The sequence below is a fragment of the Rhopilema esculentum genome, unplaced genomic scaffold (assembly GCF_057945365.1).
Source record: "Rhopilema esculentum isolate cy_ngs unplaced genomic scaffold, ASM5794536v1 HiC_scaffold_37, whole genome shotgun sequence".
Lineage (NCBI taxonomy): Eukaryota > Metazoa > Cnidaria > Scyphozoa > Rhizostomeae > Rhizostomatidae > Rhopilema > Rhopilema esculentum.
The window spans coordinates 1,254,461-1,278,919 of record NW_028300848.1 but is presented as its reverse complement, the minus strand read 5'-3'; the positions used below and the strand labels follow the sequence as shown (position 1 = coordinate 1,278,919).

The 24,459-nt window shown below is 38.0% G+C and overlaps 1 protein-coding gene across 13 annotated transcripts in view; it reads left to right on the top strand.

Annotated features, from left to right (window-relative positions):
- Positions 1-24,459, top strand: part of LOC148957134 (uncharacterized) — a 58,923-nt gene that overhangs the window by 23,854 nt on the left and 10,610 nt on the right. For 5 of the 13 annotated variants that reach the window (XM_089115866.1, XM_089115864.1, XM_089115865.1 and 2 more), the window contains exons 2-4: positions 9,000-9,072; positions 18,894-19,238; positions 22,053-22,376. In XM_089115866.1, the coding sequence (XP_088971992.1) occupies positions 9,000-9,072; positions 18,894-19,238; positions 22,053-22,376 (742 nt within the window). Of the gene's footprint in view, positions 1-805; positions 2,181-3,306; positions 3,455-8,800; positions 8,831-8,999; positions 9,073-9,096; positions 14,216-18,893; positions 19,239-22,052; positions 22,377-24,459 lie in introns of those variants that run through there. The other 8 variants (XR_016145276.1, XR_016145275.1, XM_089115870.1 and 5 more) reach the window with 5 other exon arrangements.

Genomic DNA, 24,459 nt, shown 5'->3' with positions numbered 1-24,459 from the left:
CCTTTGAACGAAACCGTGAGAATGATGAAGCCAACCAGTATGTTCCCCATTTTGATAGTCCCTCTCAACAAACTGACACAATCCGATATTGTAAAAAGAGCTGACATCATCGCGTTGTTTATGCTTTCTAGTTCATTCTGATTATCAATGCGTACTTGATGGTACCTTAAATACATTTCTTTAATATACTATCTAAGCCAAGATAGCCTCTAACCTAATTGCAACAAAAAATTACAATAACATTAATAAATCACAGCAACAAATTGATAAATTACAGTTATTAATTGCGAATGGACAGAACCCAAGCTTAACCCTTCCTCTCTTCCTTCTCCCAGAAACAATATTGTTAGTACAGACAAATATCATACATGTAGCATAAATAAAGCACTATTCCTAACCTCCTTAGTCGTTTTATTGAAATCCAACGTCATTAAGACAGAGGGGTAAACCTGTGGTGTGTATGCAAGGACGGTTTTAAGTTGCAGTTCCTGGTTTGAGGCTAAAATCATGCTATTTGCTTGATAAAAGAGGCGAAAGATAAAGTTGTAAACTTTTCTCTCTATTCTCAATTTAAAAATTGAAGTTTGCTAATTTCAACTTTTTTTACAAATCTTAAATACCCACATTTTTTACACAGGCCCTTTCTGCTCCCATCCTAGGACAAGCTGAATTTTTTTCTACGTTTTATTCCTTGTACATGTGTGTATCTTTATACAATTGATAAAAATACGAGCCGCAGAATACCTGAGCCAGACTGTCATAGGTGTGCCAATTCGACCTAAATTCATACTTATTTCCTCAACAGAATAGAATTTCGAAGGTCCAATTCGCAACTTGAGATGCAGCAGCCGAAAAAATTCTTGCCTTCTCTTCAGTTCCGTTTATTGGGCTGGCTGATATGGAATGTTGGATTTTTGTGATTTTTACGATTGCGTTCCAGATAATTTATGTTGAAGGTGATTTACAAAATGTGTTTATTTCTTCACTAACCAAATTTCTTTCTTTCCACCGAAAATTTTCAAATTTTCATCGAAATTTATCCAGAAATTTTCTCCACCGACAATAAATTCACCGGGATATTTGGCACCGAATTTTTTGTACGTAATGTATGGCGAATTGACTGAGAAAGCCATCTTTCAGTCATTTTGCAATGGACTAAGCCTATTTTTCACAATTGGTCTAATTTTCAAAATTCTGTGAATTTTCGAAACTTTGTGATTTAACATATTTTTGACTGTAAAGTAGCCCTTAAAAGTTGGCTGGTCCAGATCGAATATCAGAAGCATCTTTAGGCACGTTTTTATGTTTTACGGGAGGTTCACTCAAAACAGCCCCCTCCCCTACTCCTGAAATAAAATTCTCCAACATGAGTTTCTACCCGCCGGACAACAGAACCGCCAATGTTGGATTACCGTAAATCCTCAAAAAGCCCCCCTCAAAAAGCCCCCCTCAAATAAGCCCCCATCCTAGAACTAAAAATTGTCAATAAGCCCCCACTGCTTCTGTGAATTCTCAAGTTGGAACTCCTCAAGTTGATGAATTTTGCCATCTGAGGCTGCCCCCCCCCCCCCCCCCCTCGAATAAGCCCCCATCCAAAAATATCAAAAATGAATATGCCCTCAGAGGGCTAATCGAGGATTTGCGGTACATAAGAACTGTGTTTCTTGTATGCAATATCCTTTTTTTAAAGGTATCTAGGCCTCTAACCTAATTACAACCATAACATAACAATGAATTAGAGTAAATGTAACTTTAATTGTGGCTTGGAGTCAACATGCTTTCTTAAAAAGCCTCTCAATTTTCAAGGGTCGAGTAATTGAACTTAATAAAGCTCATTGCACATGTAATCTCAACTCCTTTGCATTTATGACACGAGATTTAGCGGATTATACTATCCAGATTCGCTAGTTCCACCTTATCTAAAGATATCTTTTGCTACGAATTTGCAATTATAAATATAGACAATCTTTATGAATTTGTATAGAGTTTAAATCGTAACTTGATGTCATAGCGTAGGACAGTGGTGATCAGCACTGCTGGGCGTCAAATCTAGAAGCTGTAAGAAATTTGTGTCTCGTATCTTTGTGAAGTATTATATTTGAAAGGTACTTTATATTGTTTTCAGCTAGTGTCTTTTTATTTCTATTTTGAAGAAAAGAGAAGAATAAGTTAGACTTTCATGGTTATCTCTAATATAACTTGACTCTTCGGAATTCTTGCAATATCTTGAGCTTGACTTCGATTTCCAACAACAGCCTCGTTGTTTAACTGTTAATAAGCCTTCCTTTCAATACCTAATAACTTGTGGTTGTGGCCTACATTAGAATGGTAACAGACGTCTTCGGATCGAATCAATATATAGGGTTGGAAAGGACTGGTTGGGTATATAGGGAAATATAAACAATTGTTTATGAAATTGGAAGTTTGTATCTAAAGAAGAATGCCTATTGCATTTATTATAATTTTCCGAAGCACATTTCCAATGCTTATAATCTGCTCAGTTAACGGACAAAAAGTTCTTTTAAAATATTGCAGCCTTCAAAGAACACTACGAAATTTCCACAACGTCTTGGTCCGTGAAACTGGGGTTGATTAATTTTTAGTTAATTCGTGCACTGACAAAATCTATAATTTGCTGTATGAAAATAGAAAAATCATAGAAAGCTTTAAGCTTTTTAAAGGAGATTTCGATTCGGACCAGTGCAGAAAGTTTTCTACAGTTGCTATAAATTTCCAAGGTTAGGGTATAAAAAGGTTTGCAATGCTCTGAATTTTCCCAGTTTTTCGATAGTTTTCTTTGTTGTTCTTAGTTTATCCATAGAGCCCAGAATATATTACGGTTCTCAGACAGGTAATACAACTGTATACCTCTAACTTAGGTTTTTGTAACTTTTATATACATATAAAGACTTTGTTGCTCCTGTGTAAGAGCTCTTCAAAGCCCTTACACAGGACTTTTCATTACGTAAGATATTACTTTAACTACTGCTTTTTTCTGATTTTTTGAAGTATGCACAAAAGCAGATACAAGAAAGAGTGAAAAATTTTTATCCTTTAGAGATCAAGGAAAAATCACGAATAGTATAAAAAAGGAATTTGAAGTCAATTGGCTTTATGGGGAGAAATTAAAAAACTTTTTTCAGCGTTTTCTCTTCTGTAGAATGGTCTATCGGGACCACAGATTAGTTAATAAATTTTTTTCCAAAAAACAGCAATTTCTGTTTGGTGAAACTTTATTACTTTAGATTAATTTACATACTTACATACTTTACATACACGCAGAATCCACTTTTACATTTAGAAGATTCTGCGAGTATCAGACAAAGGCTTTGGCAAAGTGAAGGACCCTGAATATATTGAACTGTTAATGAGAAACAGGTGCTGGATTAAAAACCGATTGCGAAAGCGGAAAAACACATTTTTAGAAGAGTAAAGAGACGAATTCTAATTAAAGGTAATTTTTTCGGAATATACTTTCTCTGTGAATGATGGGCTGATAAGCTCGCTCCGGTACAATGCATCGGGACCGCACAACCATGCTTTGTACCGGGGCTAGCTTAATGTTATATGAAATGCTTATAAGCTTGCTTAGAATATTTTGTGCATAGTTGCATAACGAAAGGTTTGCTTACGACAATGCTCTGAAAACAATAATTCTTTTCCACTATGTTAACATATTTTGACTATGAAATAATAATAATGCAATTAAATAAAATTTGTCGAGAAATTTCGCGGAAAATCAAGAGGCATATTCTTAGCAGTCAACTGAACCTGGAAAATCTTTTTGGAAGTTGTGTTGGTGCCACTCTATCCACAACAATAAGGGGATGGAACGATTAGAGAACACAAAACTATGGTCCTCTTAGCTTCTTTAAATTTTTGCCCCAATCTTCAAAAACTTTAGCCTGTGCGCAGACTCGACTGGTTTTACCAGAGATGCATTTAGTTGATCGGAAAATTCAGTATTTCTCTCTACTGGGAGAGAAACCCTAAATTTTCCGTTCAACAAAATTCATCGCTGGAAAAACCAGTCGCGTCTGCTCGCAGGCTGCAAAAACTTTTGCTCTCGTGAAATTTTACCATCATCATGTTGGGCGTAATGTAGGGTGAAATGTTGTATCATTTGACCGGGGCTTTATTATAAAAATGTGTAGGTGTCACATGGGCCCCGCAGAATTTGAACGAGGAATCAATAAGGAGGAATTTTAGCGTTTATCCATAAATCTATAATCATGCAGATAAGCTTTGCTTCTTCGAAATAATATGGCTGTCACATCTAATTTTTCTGGACCACCATCAAATGAACACCTTTTCACGGTCAGTAACTGAAATCGTCTCGAGGAAAACTATTCATTGTCCCTCATCGACAATGATACAAAAAGGAACAAGAATACAACGGAAAATTCCGATATTAAAACGAAAATTCAGAGACAACTGTATTTTAGACAGATAAAATACAAGAAAATCGAATGAAACGTCACTACGATGAAAGTAGTAATTATTGTTATTTTACAACGATATCCCTTTACAACGTTCTTGGGGGCTTGAATTGATTATCAACGCTGATCAAATGCCTTTATAGATGTGTTTTTAGATGCGGCTGTTGTATGTATACCATCCTTTATGTTATTAGATGTGAAGTATGTGTAACATTTGCATAAATATTTGCTTTGGAGAAGCCCAGGGGGGGGGGGATCTTAGCAGTGGCAATTACCTCTTCCCCCACTTTTTTCAAAACATGGTCCACATATTTCTTCTAGAAATTGATTAAAAAGTGTGACATTGCAAGGTAGGGGTAGATCAAAGCACTGAAACGAGGCAAAAAGGGTGTGACCTTGCTGGCAACGCCCATTATCTTCCCACTCTGCAGTAGATGGCGCCGCCACTGGACCTAAGCATGATCCCTTGTGAACGCCGCACAAAACTTCCGCAGTCATTGACTTTTGACCGTTTACAGAAACCAAAACTGCTTACATCCACCTCACTTAGCTAAGTTTGACTTAAAACCATTCTCTTACTTTTTCTTTGATACCATATTTGAAAAATTTACTTTTCAACATTTTGTGGTCAACTCATTTGCGTGCCTATATGCCAGAGAAACGACAGAAATAGGAAATTAACAGGGACGTAGCTAGCAGGAAAGTGAAGGGGGATGTTACAGCCCCAATTCTTCATGTTTTTGTCGGTAAATCTTCAGTTGGTCCACACAATCTGTAATCTTCCTTATGTATGTCATCGTCGGTAAATTTAACACGTGATGACCCTCAGCCTCCCAGTCTTGAAGATCATGCGAAACGACATTTTAGGAAACAATATTAAAGAAAAGGATTTTGAAACATAGGACCCATTCATATCTCACATTTTGCAACAGGATGGATAGGGACGCCTGAGCAGAGTTTGGGGTTGGGGATAGTAAACTTTCATGGTAGTTTTTCCACCATTATCTTTTATGCAACAACCTGAATATCATACTGCAGCAAAACAGGGGAGGGGCTATAGCCCACCCCCTCTGGCGTGCCTGATCTTCAGTTTCATGCTAACACTGATCTGTTAATAATGTTAATGACTATCCAGCTTGACTCCATACCAATCTTCTCAACCAATTCTATATTAGGTATAAACCTCGACCATTACAAGATATTTTCCAGTGGCGTCCAATGTCAAACCTCCATTGTATTTACCGTATATGTATATGTTGTATTTTACTGTGAATGTATTATTATAATCTAGTATATGCATATGCAGTGTTATAGTTTTATTATTAGTCATATTTAGATACATGTCATATCCCAGGGGGCAGTCATGATAAATTGCCCCTCCTGGGTTCCGTCCTTGTAATATAGTTTAGTAGTTCGTACGTACTGTTTTAGGTAAATTGTTATGGTAAGTTTTCTTACCGAATAGAAAAAAAAAGAAAAAAAACACTGATCCGAGTCCGAGGAAAGAAAGAAGGCACTGCATAAGTCTTTGAAAAAGCTGGTGATGACCAAAAGCAAAGGACATTCTTCAGTGCCGTCGGAACGAACTTCCTATTGGGGGGCTGCCCATTGTTTCCTTCTCATTCAGTACACTGTTATAAAGGAAACATACTACAGTTTGACAATTATTGGGGGGCTCCAGCCCCCCCCCAGCCCCCCGGTTCCGATGGGCCTGTTCTTTCAAACTTTAAACCATGTGCAAGAGAAAACCGAGGTTGTGGGAGTGTTGTGTTGATATATACAACACACCTTTTAAAATAAATGCAAAACGACAGTTGATGTGGCTGTTTAAGAGGTTGAAAGAGATTCCTCTTTTATTCACTCGGCTCAAAGTTACTCTGCTGGATACAGTCGCATAGCATTTTATTCCAAACATAAACAATTGTCCAGTTTAGTCCGGTTTGCAGTCACGCTCTGTTTACAGTAACATCTTTTTATGCAACATTTAGTGTGACTTTAATAGTGCAAAGTAGAGGATTCACAAAAAACAAAGAGATATACCGGGGTCTGGCTGCATTTGAGCTTGGAGGCTTCAAGAAATCAACGAGCGGCTTGCATATGATAGATATATCCTTTCAAAGATCTCCAGCTTAGCAAAAGTTCACCAAGAAGCTCTCCAAAGAGAAGATCTTTTGTTGTGTCAAACTGACTATGCATGCTATTTTACCCAGATGCTTCGCTTGCACCCAGGGACGGATTAAGCGGGGGTGTAGTGGGTGCGTAACCCCACCCCCCAATAGTTCTGTGTCCTTCAGTAAATTTTGTTTCATTCAGTAAAAATCATTTGCTGGTAGTCAATAGTAACAAGTAACAAAGTAACGCCAAGACTTTACTTTATCTAATTTTATCAGTATTTATCATCTTATCAGTAGCGTAGCGGGGGGATATTTCCAAATGTATTTTAAGCTAATTTCAAGGGCGTCGTCGCAACAATTTTCTGATCGCTTTGCTCGCAGAAGACCCTCCTCTATCTCTCTACAGAATGTTCAACACTGTCCCCTCGTTTTGTGATTTGTATAGAAAAGTCTTCACGTTTTTGAGACGCTCCTGATATAATAGAAACTAAAATGCTAAAAGTAGTCCAATCCTAAAAAACTGGATTCTGAAATGCTTGTCGTAGACTTTGATCCAAGGAAAAAAGAACTTGGTTTAAAGCTTTTGAATACTGTTAATTTTTTTAGATATTTGAATACAACTTTGGAAAATCACTTTTTACACGTAGAGATTCCTGGCCTTACACAATTCAGGATATAAACCTTAGTGGAATTGTGAAGGAAATAGACAGTTGTAGAATATGGTCAGCCACCTATGACGTTGAATAAAGGGAAATTACCACGTGAAAATGCCATGGTTTTTTCAAACATATTGACAAAATGGATGTGTTCCCAAATTCTTAGGAGTGTGATCAGCAAAAATATTGTCCTCTTGGGCCTACCAATCTTCCAAACCTGGCTACGCCACAGTTAAAAACCAAATTTCAAAAATGGGCGTTTCCATCATTTCCAGCGATTTTAAGGGTGTGGCACCAAAATTAGTGCCTAACACCCCCGATCATTGTTGCTTATATCCGCCCCTGCTTGCACCATAGCAAGAAAATTGCTATCTTATCTATATAAAATTGCTATCTATATAAAATAGTGAGTCTGGTACCCAGGGTACCGCAACGCCCGTGTTGCAGGAAACTGTAGACGCAAACAATGATATTTTCCACAGTCAACTCAAACGCTTCTTTTTTTCTGTAATGAAATAATACACTAAAATAAAGATTTTTCAATAAAGAAAAAAAATAAAGAAAACAAGAGATAAAGATTTTTCTATGCCTGAAAAGATGACCACAAATGTTTACACTTGATGTCTGTGTCTACCCTTGTTTCTTTGAAAGACTGTGGACTAATATCCCATGGAAGACTCAGTAGTTTGACCATCATTTTGATCGGAAATTCAGAAGCTAAAACTGTTGGTAGCATAACACACGTAGCCTGCGTGCAGACTCAAGTCTCTCACAAAGAACTGTCGAATAGTAAACCGATCCGTTGAGTCTGCACATAGGCTACTAGCTCGGTGAATGATTTGCCAGTTACTATCGTGGCAAGCGAAAATGTTGGCCGATAAACTCTTTTCAGCTCAGGCGCGGATCTAGCCAAATTTTTGGATCATGCCAGAATTTTACGCCATTCAGCATGGCCTTTGATCCTCTTCTTGCAACTTCGATTCTAATTTTCATGAATTTTTCCGAGAAAACACGTCAACTCCCCTTAATATAAAAACCTCAGATTCTTATTTGCATCCGTATTCCATTTTGTATCATTTTGCTTGAAAGCGTCCATCCTTTCGAGCTATGGATATCGATGTCGAGTATGCTTTTTAGTCACCAGTTTTTCTCGCATAAGGGAAATATATGGGCGCCGGTTTTCACAGGTTTTCAGAAAACAATAGCCACCGGTTTCAATATTGGCGCATAGAAAGCATACTTCAAGTTGTCACATCGAATGGCTGCTGATTTGCTCGATTTTGAATTCCTTGGATACTTTGAGATAAAAGATGAAGTAGAAAGCTGGGAACTCTGTCAAACTCTTGTGAAGGTTCAATTCAGTATATAAACAGAAAAAAATGTAGTCAGTCAGGGAGAAATGCAGCAATTGTTGCAATTGAAATTTAGATCAAAAATTCAAGATTTAAAGAGAAACATAGCTCTTAGGACTTGCATGACCGGTGCAACCGGCCTAGATCCGCGCCTGGAGCTAGTCTAATTATTAGTACTGTAGTGCTTTTTGTACCTATTCTGCTTTTGCTCACAATGCACATCAATACTTCATTTTTAGAAAATTTGTAAAGGAACTCACTCGAGGAAGTTTTGGCTTGTGGTGCAGGTTGGCATGTCCAGAGAAACATGACCGGTTTTTTGAAACCTGTGCAACCGGCCTAGATCCGCGCCTGGAGCTAGTCTAATTATTAGTACTGTAGTGCTTTTTGTACCTATTCTGCTTTTGCTCACAATGCACATCAATACTTCATTTTTAGAAAACTTGTAAAGGAACTCACTCGAGGAAGTTTTGGCTTGTGGTGCAGGTTGGCATGTGGTGCAGAATGTACAGTATGTAATTTGTGATATATTCTTCTTGGAGTTGTCCGCTACCATATCAGCGCTATTTATCTCAACATAATCTTTGCAAATATGAAATCATGTTTATTTCCTCAGGCATGCATTGATTTGTTGCAGAAAATTTTGAAAATTTTCCCTTCCGGACAATAGCACGTGACAATTGCATCTTGTGCTGTGATTGCATCAGTGTCTGTTAATATGTTTTTTGTATTACGTAAATGTTATTTCAAGGTTCTGCTAAGGGTGCATGAAGGGTTACTTCAAAACCCCCTTTTAAGTGGTTTTACGAAAGGTATTGTCAAAATCAAGCGAGTAGTTCTGGCCATTGGAAGCATATCCACGCCACTCACAATGTCAGCCTGAAGGACTTATCAAGGAAATCCTTGTTTTTTAAGCCTTTTTGCTGTGTGTCAGATTGACTGTCAGGTTCTACGCCACGAGTTTGAAAGTTGAGAGGGAGCAAGGCTGACAAAAGTGGGGCCAAGGCTTCTGTCGCCCTTTATTGCAGCTCTGGAATTATTTGCTTCGTAAAACAATTGGTGCATGCATGATCCTAGTTTGTCTGTCACACCAGATATTTATTTAATTTTAAGAATCGTTTAAATCGTAAGATGAGACCAAATTACCCCGAGCATTCTCACAGAGTGCCCAAAATATGGTTTTTCATTATCGATGAAAATATAAGAGCCAAAATTTATTGAAAATAGTTTTCCAAAAAGAGAAGACTGCAAATAAGCAGGTCGACGGAGTGCCGCCTGGGAGCAGAAGCCTAGCCTGTGCTCCAGACAGGGGTCTGGCTACCAGAAGCCGTGTCCCCAGTAATAAATACATAAGCCCTGTTCATAGTACACAAATTAACCTGGCTTCGCTCTAGGCTAAAAGTAACCCGGGTCGAACCCTGATGCGTTTACACTGGAAACTGTCGAATTTGTAGTATAAGAGGCATCAAGGGCGAACCTGGGCTAGTTTGATATCGAGCTAAAGCAAGCGACTTTGCGGGGGTTTTTAGAAACATGTGATTTTTCATGTCATCGCCCCAGCCATTACGGTCGTTTTGTTTATCGATACTGCTGCGAGGTTAGCTTTTCATGTGAACAATGAGAAAGCTGTGCATTCTCGCTTTGCTTTGTTTGCACTCGGCAACATTTCTGCCACTACGCATGCGTCCTGAAGGAACTAACCCAGGTTCGCCCCAGGTTTGCATTTACACTACACTTTATCTAAACTAACCCAGGCTCGACCTAGGGCGAACCCACCTTTTGAGATGGGTTGACTAAGGGCCTGTTTATATGAGGCGGGCCAGCCCGCCTGACCGAGCTTGCTCACCTAGGCGAGATCTGAGTAAACAATAACATCCTTTGTTCAATCAAGTTGCGTTTATATGAGCAGCGGGCCAGCTCGGTCAGCCGGGATCTGTGAGTTGGGCAGGCGGGATCCCGGTAATGCGAGCTCATATAAACAGTGCCAGGCGGGCTGGCCCGGTTGACCGAGATGAAAATGCATGTTCTGCACAAGCGCGGGGTGACTGTGTTGTGTTGGGTCAAAATTTTCTTTGTTTATCAAATTTTCTTTTCGCAATTCGCATCGATCTCCGTTTCACTGTTTCATCTGTTCATCATGTCAGCGTTCGCTTATATCGAAGGTGAAGAATCAATGCCAAGTGGACTTCCAGAGAAAAAAAAATAATTTCGCTGGACAACGGAAATGGTCCGAAACCTTATAGAATGTTTGAGAGAGTACAAAGTTAAAATGAAGTTCAAAGGCCTAGACTTCGATGGTGATAGGCCAATGCAGTATAAAAATGTGAGAAAGGAAATGGTAAAGGTTTACCAGGAACAAGCAGAATTTTTTGGACCAGTGGAAATTCTTGCCGTCAGATCTGCCTTTAGAGGAATTATCAAAGGATGAAAGAGATCATTTCTTGAAGAGAAAAAACTGTTAAACAGTTATCTCCAACGAGGACATCAACGAGTTGTGGAGAAGGTAAAGGAGATTCGGCAAAACTTTCTTTTTCGTTGCTCCACTGCAATCATCAACTCTTGTATGTGTCGTTGCAAGGCAATACACAATAGCATCAAGCCATGTAACTGGGAAATCATCAAAAGTAATCCAGTTAACTTTAAAATCCAAAGAGCAATAATCGTTTTGTTTCTCGACATTTTGTGTGGTGCTTGAATAGTGCTTGAAAACTTCTTCAATCAAAAACAAAACAAGCGCGCCAAAAATTGATATCAACTCGAGTCTATCAGTTGAATCAATACGAGGCCATCCCGCTTTGCCGAGATGAACTCTGCCTCATATAAACGCAATTAAAATTCATCTCGTCTAGGCGAGCCAGCTCGGTCAGGCGGGCTGGCCCGGCTCATATAAACAGGCCTTAACCTGGGGCTAACCTGGGTTAGTTTGTGTTTACACTACACAAATCTAACCTGGGTTAGTTTTAACCTGGGGCGAACCCAGGTTTCTGTAGTGTAAACAGGGCTACAGCCTGTGCATTTGTTGAGGTAGAATATAGGACCGCTTTGTGAAATCACTGTTAGGAAATCGCAAATCGACAGAGAACAATACGATGTTATGAGAAATTACCTTTGTTGTGTGAGAATGAAATAAATCTAATTAACATATACAATAAAAATTTCGATTAATTTTATTATCATAACAAAGCCATTTGTTAGTCGCGACCAGCCCCGGGAAAGGTTGTTGCGAACGTGCGCACCATCTGTAGCTAGTTTCCCACCACTGGTTCCCACCGCACCACATCGTTCATGAGAGCTTGTGACTGCGACGGGATGCCTTCTTGTTCGCGCACTGTCACCCGGCACCAGGCTACATCGCGTTCACTTGGAAACGGACACTCTCAGAACAAGATGTTTTCGTTTTCAGTACCGTTGTTTACCATCCTGACTCATATACAAAGGCACGCCCATTGTCTTTTGGATACCTCATCAACATCCAATGAAAGCCTTACATAATCCAACGAACTTTTATTATGTCATCTGTTTCAAGAGGATTTAGATATTTCAAGAAGACGTGAATGAAGAAATGCTAATTGAGATGGACGCCATATTTCAAGGGACATTTATCGTCTCGATAAACATAAAAAGGCATATTATAAATAAGGGACTCAATTTTTTGCGGCTCCCCATTTGTACGGCCCCTGATTCAGCTTTCTAATGTTTATGAGTGATTACAAAATGCCTTGCGCTTATCAGGGGCGTCACAATATCCTTTCTCAAGCGGGCGTTTGATACCAAATTTACCTGAAATACGAAAATCTTGGTTGAATTATATGTATGCAGAGGGTGTCCTGCCCCCATATCCCTTTCAGGTATGCTTGCCTCCTTCTGCAGAGCCCTATGGATTCAAGTTGCTAAACAACATATCTTATTTGACAGCAGGGCCGGCAAGACCGGTGGCTGCGAGACCTTCCCTTCGCTTTAGAGCAAAATAATTTGTTTTAAAGAAAATCTGCAAAAATGTAGTCAACCATCTTATACGTTTGCGTGCTTAGTATTCTCTTAAAAATATGTCTTTACCTAAGCTTGGCTAGTAGGTTTTTACAGGAGAAGACATAAAGAGCATTGGATATGGGAATTTGATCGAAGGAATAGGCAGTTTTCCAAGTTGTACAATGCATATATTTGGCAATTGATCGAATAACTTGATCCAGAATAAACTTTATGCTAAAAAAAGTAGTTCGGTTTTTTCTGGGGCCAAAACCTGACTCATAAGGTCTACTAACAGACAAACTCTCAAATGGTTACAAAAAATGAAAAATCAGCTGTCGAAGGAAAAGAAACTGCTTGAAAATTTTTGAGAATATAAGAAGTGAAGAATCGGCAGCTGGAGCAAATTTCAAGGGCAAGGATTGAGGGAGTTGTTACTGATAACTGGATTTTGGTGTCACGCCTTTCAGGTAACTGGTGTGCGAATGGTACTTTTAAAATTCAGCTTTTCAAATCAGATAAAAAACAGAGTAGATTTATGTATCATTTCAATGCTGATTTACGAAAAATCCTTTCTCTTGAATCGAAGCAACATTGTCTCTTCTTTTCCTTCAGCCAAAATCTATTTTAGATGCAGTTTCTGGCCATCCCCAGAGTCCTATTTTTCTAAACTTTGCCTTCCCGCCAACTAAGGACTAAGGTAGCGCCATTTACTAAACCCTTTCACAAATTTCGTAACCTAAATTTTTGGCCCTTACCCTTTCATATAAGCTTTGCCGGCCCTGAACAGGGCTTTTGGCACATTTCTAAAAACACCTGTAGAAGGTTAGTCTGCTTTGCATTTTTGCATGCAGATGAATTTTTGATATGAAACTGAACTGAACATAATTAGATTACACCCCTCTAAAAAGTTTGCGATCAGTTTTAACCGTATCCAAAACTCGTACAAAGAGTACGGGCGGATATAGAGAGAAATTTATTTCATTTTCACTACACTCTTTTGTGTAAGAACCAGTAAATTTAGGTTCAGGCTGACTGTTCTTAATTTTTTCGAAAATCTTAGCCTGGAATGTTCTGATTTGTTCTTAAATTAATAGGATGTAAGCAGTGTGATTGCTAGCTTTTACGCTCTAGGGAGGTGTTCAGACCTTAATTTGCTGATAAATTTGAATATTCACCGAAATTCAAAGTCCTCGAATTTGATATAAAACATTGTTCAAAATTGCATTTTACAGTAGCTCAGCTCTTACTGAATTTTTCTTTAACTTTTGAGCAATTTTGATGCTCGTGTTCTTATAAAAATCGTTCTAACAGAGAAAGAGTGTAACAGATTTCTGACATATTCTAGGATTCCAAACCTTCAAAAGAATGACTTATTAATAGCATGAGACACCATTTGTTTTCATGGCTGTTTGTGGACTGGGCGCTAACAATTGTTCGGTAAAAAGAATAAAGGCAAGTGGGCGGTATCTTCGATCGAGGAAGGTTTGACCGTGTTATTCTAGGGGTTTTTTGTCAGTAGCACACATCGTGAAAATCAGACATCTTAGTTAATCGTTTAAAGATTGAATGTCATTCTGTTTGGAAATCACAGAAGAGTATCGTGCTAACAACGAAAATGGGTCGATCGGTTTTGGAAATTATATTGTTCTGCACACTTGCCGCACTTCATGGGAAACTCTCAGTTGGTATGTACATACATGTCTTGAGGTTTTTAAAGAGATTACTAAGCAGAAAGTAAATTACACCTTCCATTCGACATGAGTTTATCTATTTTGATTGGCAAAGTATGCTTCATTTTGCTATTGATATTAACGTACTGAGAAGCCTGTTAACCATGCACGCCGCACTAATTTGAAAATGGCGGTTAGCAGAACAGGGATGGTCTCCTGTTAATGACCCGAAGGATTTGCATTAAATTTATTGAAAGGAATAAGAAAGCGTGATTTGCACCAAAATTTTACCGCGAAAGTGGTCGATTTCCAGATGGCGGTTATGTTGCGGATATTGGTTTAGTCAGGTCAACGCCCGTTGGCCGATAAGTTTCCGCGATTCCGCCACAATAAAGTTCGAAAGCGATGACGTCACAAGAATCTAATTTTAAAATTTTTGAATTTGAATCCTATAACCTAAAAGAGCATCATGAAATACCTCTAAATACGAAAAATGAGTCAATTGTGTTACGAATTTTCAGGGATATGGCTCTTTTCCCATCAAACCGCTGTATTTTGGTCTCTGTTCATAACTGTGTGAACAGAGCCAAAATAACAGTGATTCGTTAGAAAACTTCAAATCTTTTATTGGCCATATCTCAGCAGATTTTAGACATATTTGGCCAATTTTGCATATTTGAAAGTATTTCATGGTAATCTTTAATTTTATGTGGTTAAATTTCAAAAATTCTTAAAATAGGTTTTCGATGACGTCACACTTTAGAACTCAATGGCAAACTTCCAGTACCTATTCAAGTTTAGTGGGCCTATTTGAACGTCAGATCATTAGAATTTTAACATTGTTTAGGATTTTTATTCAGTAGTTTTGACTGCAAAACAAAGTATCTTTCAAACAAGATTTTATTTACGACACAGTGGTGTTCCTTTGAGAAAAGTAGGCCACATTCGCAATCATGTTGGTAGCGCTCGAGGTCAAATAGGCAACGGGGTCGAATAGGGAATTCTGGGTCATATAGGGAATTCGTTAATAACTCCATATATTGGACTGATATCTCAAAACAAACCTCAAAATCGGATTCAGCATGCTTCAAACTACCTTTTAGATGCTTTTTTAATTCAACTACAGTAATTTTTAGCAGTATAAATTGCAATGTTTTGCTTCTACGTTAGCTTGAGGCTTGGCTCCTCCGTAGCTACGACAGCAAATAGACAAAACTCGTTAAAAAAGCATCGTTTTAATTCAAAATAAATAGCAAAAGGTAGTAATCGCCAAGAAAAATACACACTCTCTTCATATCAATCCAAATTTCAAACATCCTGCACCAAGGTTACAAGATTTCTCAAATAGGGAAAACGCTGTTTGGGGTCAAATAGGAAATCTTCAAAAACAGCAAGGAAAAAACACGAAACAGGGAACTGATCTTGTTTTAGGGCGTAAAATCATCCAATCTATTGTGAACACCATTTAGCATGTTAGAAATACATGTATATTATTTGATAAATTCATATCAAGTCAATGCATCACATAAATTTAGGCCCTTGTTTACATAGAGATCTCCTTCGCAGTTTCGGGGTCAAATAGGGAAGCAGTTGAATTTTGCATTATCAAATCCGGTTTTTTTTTTGCCGGAAATCATTATTCCAATAACCTTTTTGATTCAGGAGAATGTCCTCAACTAAAGATTATTGCAAATTAATCACTCTGAGTCCTTGAAAATGATGAAAAGATTTTTCAACTGACAATGGTGTTTTTCAATTCATTTTCATTTTATTTTCAATTAAGAACTAGTTAACCAAATCTAGTAGATATTACAACAGTGAAAAAATTATATAGCAGAAAAGTTACAGTCTAACGAAAACCCCCAAAAATCAGGCAGCAGTACATGGACCCCAGAACGGCCAAGGGGCAAGGGGGCAGGCTTCAATAAAAAGGAATCTGAAAAATTCCCAGCTTCTATTGATTCTGTTGTAATTGTATTTTCATTTTGGTTTCGTATAGGTATCTTGTAAATGAGTTAACTGCTCTTATAAGAGATGGTTGTACAGGTTTTGAGAAATTTTGTCATCAACAAGGCTTTTATATGAATTTCTTTAGTGATTAGAAAGGGCTGATATCAAGGGCACATTTGGTCCCTTTGTCCCTCTTAGGAATTTGCAGGTGAGGTTGCTACCCACCCAATTCCCCATTATGCTTTCCCTGCGGCAGTAACTGAATAGGGCTCTGCCGTGATTCTATACAGTTCTTTTTCTAGGAAAGAAAGGTAGTGTAGAGATTGTTCTGTAAACCTTAGAATGCTAATACCTCTTTAGGTCTTTTTGGGGTCTTTTCCATTTGAGTTCTTGATCCACTAGAACTCTTAGGCATTTGACGTTGTTCACAAGTTTGATATTTCAATTTGGAAACAATCGTTGAAAGACAAGTTCAGGTATTGATAATTTCCGCAACTGTATTAAGGCGGGTTTACACCATCGTTTTTCCTTAAACTTTTTTTCGATATTGGACCGCGATGAATGACAACGATCGTGTAAAAGGCTAAATTGCTGAAAAAAGTTTGATGCTATCTGTCGTTTTTAATCCGCTTAATTGGCGATAATGATCCATCGTTGAAGATTTTATTTTGACTCCGGGTCAAAATAAAATCTCTACCATCATTTTTTTTCAAAGGGGCCGACAAATGCTGACGTCATGTCAGCCCCGGGGAGAGAATTTCGAGACTTTTTACTAAGTATTCGCGTGAAGAAAAGATTGGATTCATGCTCTGAGAACTAAAATAGTCGGGGAAGGTAGTTAAAACGGGCAGGGGACTATTTTTAGATAAAAAGAGGTTCGGGTTTCACAAGTTTTCTTTGAGAATGGCCCGTCCTTATTAATTTTTGAAAATCTATCTTCATCCCAATAGACGTACTTTTTAAGATTGTTATTAACTCACAAGAAACTCGGAAGAATCTCTACTGAAAATGTAGGTTTATAGATATCATTCTATTTTTTTCATTTTGGTGTGACTGTATTTTGAACATAAAAAATGCGACAATTAATAGTGTACAATCAAAAGTAATGAGTAAAAATCTATGCCTAGAAATGGAGTTTTGATTCAGTTCACAGGAGAATTTCCAATTTTTTGCCTTGTCTGATTATTTCTCGTACAAACTTGGCAACATTTGTTGTTAGTTTATTGAGATTTTACCTGAAATTTCTCATTGAGATACTATCGGGGAGGTGTGACACCCCCACACCCCCGGTCCTTTTGCCCCTTCGGTTGCCATTAATATATTCTAAATATTATCCCCCACCTCAATTTTCGACCCCTCAATTTGGGCTTTTTGTGTACCAGCCCTTGCCTTGCTATGTCGGTGTTTGATTCGAGTGAAAAACCACAACGACAGGTTTTCTGATCCATCAAACTATGTACGGTTGTGTGAAAAGGAGGGAAAATGGCCGCGAACTGCCAAAAAATTACATAACGAAAGTGTTTGACGGCCTCTTGATAGTGCACGTGCTAGCCCACACGAACTTTAGAGAGTTGACTTATAAACGCCCCCATATGTTATTTACAAAACAATAACTTCACATTTCCGCTTGTTACTGGGTTGTTCTGCTTGTTCCTGGGTTGTTACTGGGTTGTTCCGCTTGTTCCTGGGTTGTTACTGGGTTGTTCCGCTTGTTACTAGGTTGTTCCGCTTGTTCCTCGTTTTAGCAACGTCGGGGCGTTCCCGCCTTGCCAAAAGAATTGTTGCCGCTGTTTCACGATGATAGAAAGTCGAAGCGTGTGTCACTTGAAAGACGTCGCTATTGTCCTGTGCTACAGATGTTGTAGCACAAACATAAAGTTTATTTGTCTACCCCCTAAATCTGGCAGAAAGTTTTGAGCCAGATTCTTAGGTTCCCAGAAAGAAGAAAAAATTTTTCCACCTCTGCCTGTGCCTCTGGGAAAGGCCTGGCTTCCAGGCCAAGGTTTTTTCTATTTGACTATGGCACCACCATATAGTCTATGCATTTAGTCATTCTAATGTACAGAAATTTCCACCAAAACAATTTAATGTTTCCTATTCCTGTTTTAAACTCCCATGATTTAAATTTCCTTCCCAGGCTTTCAACATTTGAAACTGTGCTTGCCCCCCACCTGAGAGTCACTAACATCTCTGCTAGGAACAATATGCCAACCTACCTGACTTTTGAACATTTTTGATAAGCTCACATGCTGGATGATATATGCTTCTCTCAAATCAACAACACCCTTTTGGCTTGGCATATATATATATAAATTGACAAAGAGCAATTTAGTACACACCAAAAGCATACAACCTAATGCTGATTAAACATTGTGACGAAATTTCAAAAGGTTTAGTTATTGCAATCTCCATGATAATTATGGTCTGTCAAATATTCCTCCTGTGCATGTTGTATTTGGTTAGTGAGACACATTTTTCTCAGTGCAGTTATTAGGTTGCTTAAGTGGTACTGCGAGGGTGTTGGCATGGGCAAAGAAAAGGGCAATCAACTCCCTAGATAAGGCCTAGAAAGGCCTTCAGGAACACTTTAAATTTAACATTTTCTCCTGTCTCAAGTGTTGTTATGATTGGCAGCTCACACCAGCTCTGTTGATGACAACATAATGCATCTGGAGTGTCAATGGAATATCAATTAAAGACTGTACTCTTCTGTTGTAAAATCATATTTATGTGGTTTTTGTAGATGGACAGTCATTCAATCCTGCTGCTGGAACTTTTGTTGATAAGTTTGGGAACAAATCTCAGAGCATCGAGGTTACTTGGACATACAACATTAGCAGTCTTGAGGGTGGCAGAATTTTATGTGGCTTTCTATCAGATTTTGTGATAAAAAAGGAAGGTACTGCTGCAGCTTCTTTGGCTCCAGAATTTCAAGGCAGAGCTTCAGCAATTGATGATCCTGGGCAAAGAAAAATTGGATTCCAGCTTCGTAATTTTGATTTCGGCGACGCAAAAGATGTTCTTTGCACATATTTTGCATCAGATTCTACCCCTTATTACAGTGGATTTTACAAGCTAAAAATATGTGGTTTGTATATTTATGCATTCTTGTACTAAAGTATTTTTAATTTTCAAAAATTTGTACATTTAAATTAGTTTAAACAAATGGTCTAAATCTGCAGTTTCATTTCCTCTTAAAGAAACATTGGCCACTGTAAATGGCATGTTCAGATATGATAAGTTCAAGAAAACCTCCGATTTAGTTTTTTAAAGAAATTTTCTCACTATTGTTGTGAAAGTCTAATTACTCAATTATTCCATTTCTACAACCAAACCTTGTTCCAGTATTGGACCATTTAAAGCCCTCATATATGTTCTCAAGCTGAAGAGTGATTCATTAAAAGGGTGGTCTTTGGGGGTATCAAATACAGTGATTCCGCAAGAAAATTTCCCTATTACCGAAATTCCGCAAGAATATCTTGATATTACCGTAATACCAAGTTTTCAAAATGAAAATTACCAAATGCATTGCATTTTTAACTTTAGTTAACTTCATTTAAGTTTTCAGTATCTGAGGAAGTCGTCAAGATTCAAACATGTAATATAGTTTCGGCGGAAAGTTTACAATATATCAAAAACTCATCCGCCCACAAAATATGAAGCTTATGCAGGGCCCCTTTTCATCAATCTTTCTAATATAAATTCTCTGAAAATGTCATCATATTAAGCTGACTTTCTACCCTGACTTTTTACTTCCTTGCAGTCTTCTTGATGGACACAACTAGCTTTATTCCCTCAGTGCTTTGAAGCTTAGTAGTTTTCTCCGTTTTCAAACAGTTTTGTGAAAATGCTGTTTCACTCAATTTATTTATGATAGCAAATTTTTTCCTGAATGTGGAATAAAAGTTTTCTATAAATCCCAGGGGTGTATTGCTAGGGGGGGGGGCTATGGGAGGCTGACCAAAGACCTCACAAAAGATTAGATAATCCCTCAACAATTAATGTAATCCTCGACGGCTCATTATTTTCAGATCTCCCATCTTATCTTTGCACATTAACTTAAATGGCGCCGTACAAAAAGTTAATTTTTTGACTTGAGGTTCTTCCCCCTTTTCAATTCAAGTATAATTTTTAACCCAAATTCACCTATCTGATGTTTTTATATCAAATCCTGTACTCAAAGTTTCAACAACATTTGTTATTTGAGCGGCAACAAATGTTTAGAGAAGATTAATTATTATTGATGAATCAACTTTGGGGTGGAAATGTAAGTGAAATTGAAATATGTTTCTTGTCACACTTTAGACCCCGTTTACACTGTGGCGGATAAATTTTATCCGCATCAAAATTAGTTGAGATAGGCGTCGCGTCTACACTAGATCCACGCTATCCGCACGAATTTAAGAGTGGCTATCCGAACAATATTAGTTCACCTAGGAAAGTGGATTAAATTAGTTCGGATAGCTATGTGGTACAGTGTAAACGCTTTTATCCTGATAAATTTTATCCACATCGTATCTTGCTCGAAAGCGATTGGCTATTTCATCCAATTTAGTTTTTACTGTCTCCCAATCGAGACCTTTCGCCATCTTGGCTGCCTTGTTGTCGATAAGTACTCGTGTTAAAAATGCAGTATCTTGCCAGTCCACGTAAAATTGGCATCCTTGTCAGCTTTCCCTACTTTCGTTGCTAGTTCAGTGTCATTTTGTTTCAAGAACAATCTATTAAAACAAACTATGCCTAATTTGTATTGAAAATATCTTTGGATTTGGTCTAAAAGAGAAGCAGATGAAAGATTCTGAAGAGAGAATGAAGTCTTTTTACGTTGGCGGGAATTTTGTTTTTACTTTGTTGCCCAGAGAAGACTTCATTTTGGGCGTTCTGTGCATGATTTAGGTCGTGTGTCTGCAGTTATCCGGCACAGTGTAAACGGGAGGGCAAAGTGGACAAAATTTGTGCGGCACAGTGTACATAAATGCAAATCAATCCGAACAACTTTTATGCGGATAAATTTTATCCGGCACAGTGTAAACGGGGTCTTAATGTTCAGTGATGTTTTGCGTTGTTTGTTCTTGTCTTTTGCTTGTGGTGTTTTGGATCGTATTGTTTTGCGTTAGAGTATTCAATAGATATTTAAGCATAGAATTAATTGCCCCTAGAGGACTAGACTTGGTTTTTCGTTTGATCTAGGGAACAATATGATGTGAAAATTGTGGTTAATTTTATATCTATAAATTTGTTGTATTTGGTTTGGATCGCTTTTTCCATTTTATTCTTACTCGCGACATTTCTGAAAGTGGTAACCAAATTCCATGCTTAAATAGAATATTCAAGCAGTTACGCGATATTGCTCTACAATTCTGAAAGCTAAATCGAACCCAAAATAACTGTAAAGATCTAGGGAAATAATTCCCTTGAAAGTTGATCTAACTTTATCCCTACAACCGAAAATACTCTTCTACTGTGCTTTGCAGTAACTGTAAGTTTATAGAGCCAACCCTGGCTAAAAAAAGGACCACATAGATATGCCCAAACATAATCGGATGGATTTTGCTAAGACTGGTCAGAAGAAAGTATGAAGATTTTATCAAAGAAAAGGCGCTTTCTTAGCGTCCTCTTCAAGTCGTTGATACTCTTTGTAGAAGATGAGATCCTGTTTACCTGGCAGCTTTTTAGATCAAAGGGAAACTCGTCGATACCAGTTATTAATAGGAGAGGTCCAAGGAAAGATCCCTGTGGAACACCAAAATGTAATTTTCCATTCGTGACGTAAGACCTTTTTAGAAGCAAACTCTGGACTCCGGGGACTATATAAGGAACTGAAACAGCCCAAATTGTTCTAGGTAACACTTGCATTTGTTAACACAATGTCTTCTTAATTCTTAATGAATATTTATTCCAGAGGTACCTGAGTTCCGAAACTGCTTGATTGAAGGAACAACGTCCTCTACTGGTCAAACTATATTTGCACTGAGACAAGGCGAAACTTTAAGCTCAACTTGCTATGTTTATGGCAACCCTGTTCCGAAGCTGACATGTGGCACCTACGATGATAAAAATAATCAAGTTGGGCAAAATGCTGAGGTAACCGGGAATTTTACAAGCCTCCCAATAAGCAGTCGTTTGCGTTTTTACAATCTTCAAAAAGGGGTGACCAAAGTAAGATGTGTTGCTGATGGAGGTCCTGCAGGAAAGATATCAACGGAAGTAAAAGTTCAAGTTGGTCGTAAGTAACACATTTTTAGTCCAAAAGTTTTCAGTGAACTGTTTTGATGCATATGTGCAGCACTCCAAACCGAAACATTCATTAAAAAATCCTTTTCTTGTTTTTGATACAACCAGCGTAAACCTATTTGACCTTGTTCATTTTTTAGCTTTTCATTAAATTTTTTTAGTAATTTCTGCCATCGAATATCTACTTATGCGTTAGAAAATGCAGTTACGTCCTTTATTCGTAAAAAACTGCTTACTAAAAAATTAAATGATTACGGTTTCGATAAGGTTGTCAAAACTTCTGTTCTAGAGAGACGTAGACACAAAAGGCCGAAAAGAAACTCATTCATAAGAATTTGCTGCTTTCCAATTTGTCAACGGCCAGAAAACTTACTTACTTAAAGCCCCGGTCAAACGCATCCAACATTTATTCCCAAAAAATTAGAAAGTTCGTTGATATTTTTCAGCGGGTGGTCAAACGCATCCTACATTTCGCCCAACATTTCATCCAACATTTCATCCAGCATTTCGCCCAACATTTCATCCAACATTTCATCCAACATTTCGCCCAACATTTCATCCAACATTTCATCCAACATTTCATCCAACATTTCATCCAACATTTCGTCCAACATTTCATCCAACATTTCGTCCAACATTTCATCCAACATTTCATCCAACATTTCGTCCAACATTTCATCCAACATTTCATCCAACATTTCATCCAACATTTCATCCAACATTTCATCCAACATTTCATCCAACATTTCATCCAACATTTCATCCAACATTTCATCCAACATTTCGTCCAACATTTCGCCCAACATTTCGCCCAACATTTCATCCAACATTTCATCAAACATTTCATCCAGCATTTCATCCAACATTTCATCCAACATTTCATCCAACATTTCATCCAACATTTCCATCACCGTGCATCGCCTGCGCAGCGACATGTTTGCAGCACTTGTTTACAGAAGATAAAAAGGCACGTAAGATAAAAGTGAAAAATGATAGCTGATTTCGAAAACAACACGTTGAAACGTAAAGCTTCCCGTTAGGACTACGCCTAAATCTAGATCGCCATCCCTGCTGTGACTCTCCTCGTCAGTGCTACGTTCATCCTAATCCGACACCCTTTCCCCAGCTATTAATTGTTAGATTATTTCATTCTGCACTTTGCTTTTGCTTTACATTTTTCACTCGATAACTTTTAAAAAAAGTTGCTCACAAATCACTCTGGATTCACCTCGGCTCAAATAACAATACAGAAGTTTGAATCATGCGCATGCCTAGAAAAAAAGATGTTGGATGGAGTGGTCAAACGCATCCAACATTTCATCCAACATACAGAAAACCAATGTTGGACGAAATGTTGGATGCGTTTGACCACCCATGTTGGGTCACCCAACATTTGCAAATCGATGTTGGATGATGTTTGATCACGGTCAAAAACAAATTTTGTTTTTCAATGTTGGATGTAATGTTGGATGCGTTTGACCACTCCATCCAACATTTCACCCAACATTTCATTTTCTAGGCATGCGCATGATTCAAACTTTTGACCACTCCATCCAACCTTTTCTATAGTTTAATTTCTCTGCTTTTCGAATACCTTTTGACAATGTTAATAGCGGACATTATTTTGTTGTTTATGTTTTCTGTTTTGTCGCATGTAAAACAACAACCAAAACATGCGATTCTGCTATCGGGCAGCATTTACTGGAAAACCAGATTGTGCAAAAAACTATAATGGTGACATGTCTTGTATTGTTGGTAAAGCCTGATCGTCGTTCTATCGAGAAGTTTTGGAATCTATCACATAAACATGAAAAACCTATATTGTGTAGACAGAAGGAGTTTTTGTTCACCTTATGACTCCATTGCTAACAATTTCCACAGGCAAGCGGCACTGATTGGGCAATCTCAACTGTCATGTGCTCGCGTTTCTGATTGGCCTATTTTGATCAACAACTGGGTTTATATATTTCCTAGAGTATAGTTTTTTCGATCTATGTTCCGACGTTTTATAATCTTAAGAATGTCAGACGAAAAGCTTTAGTATGAGTCAAAAATTTTTCCAAGTCATTTTTAAG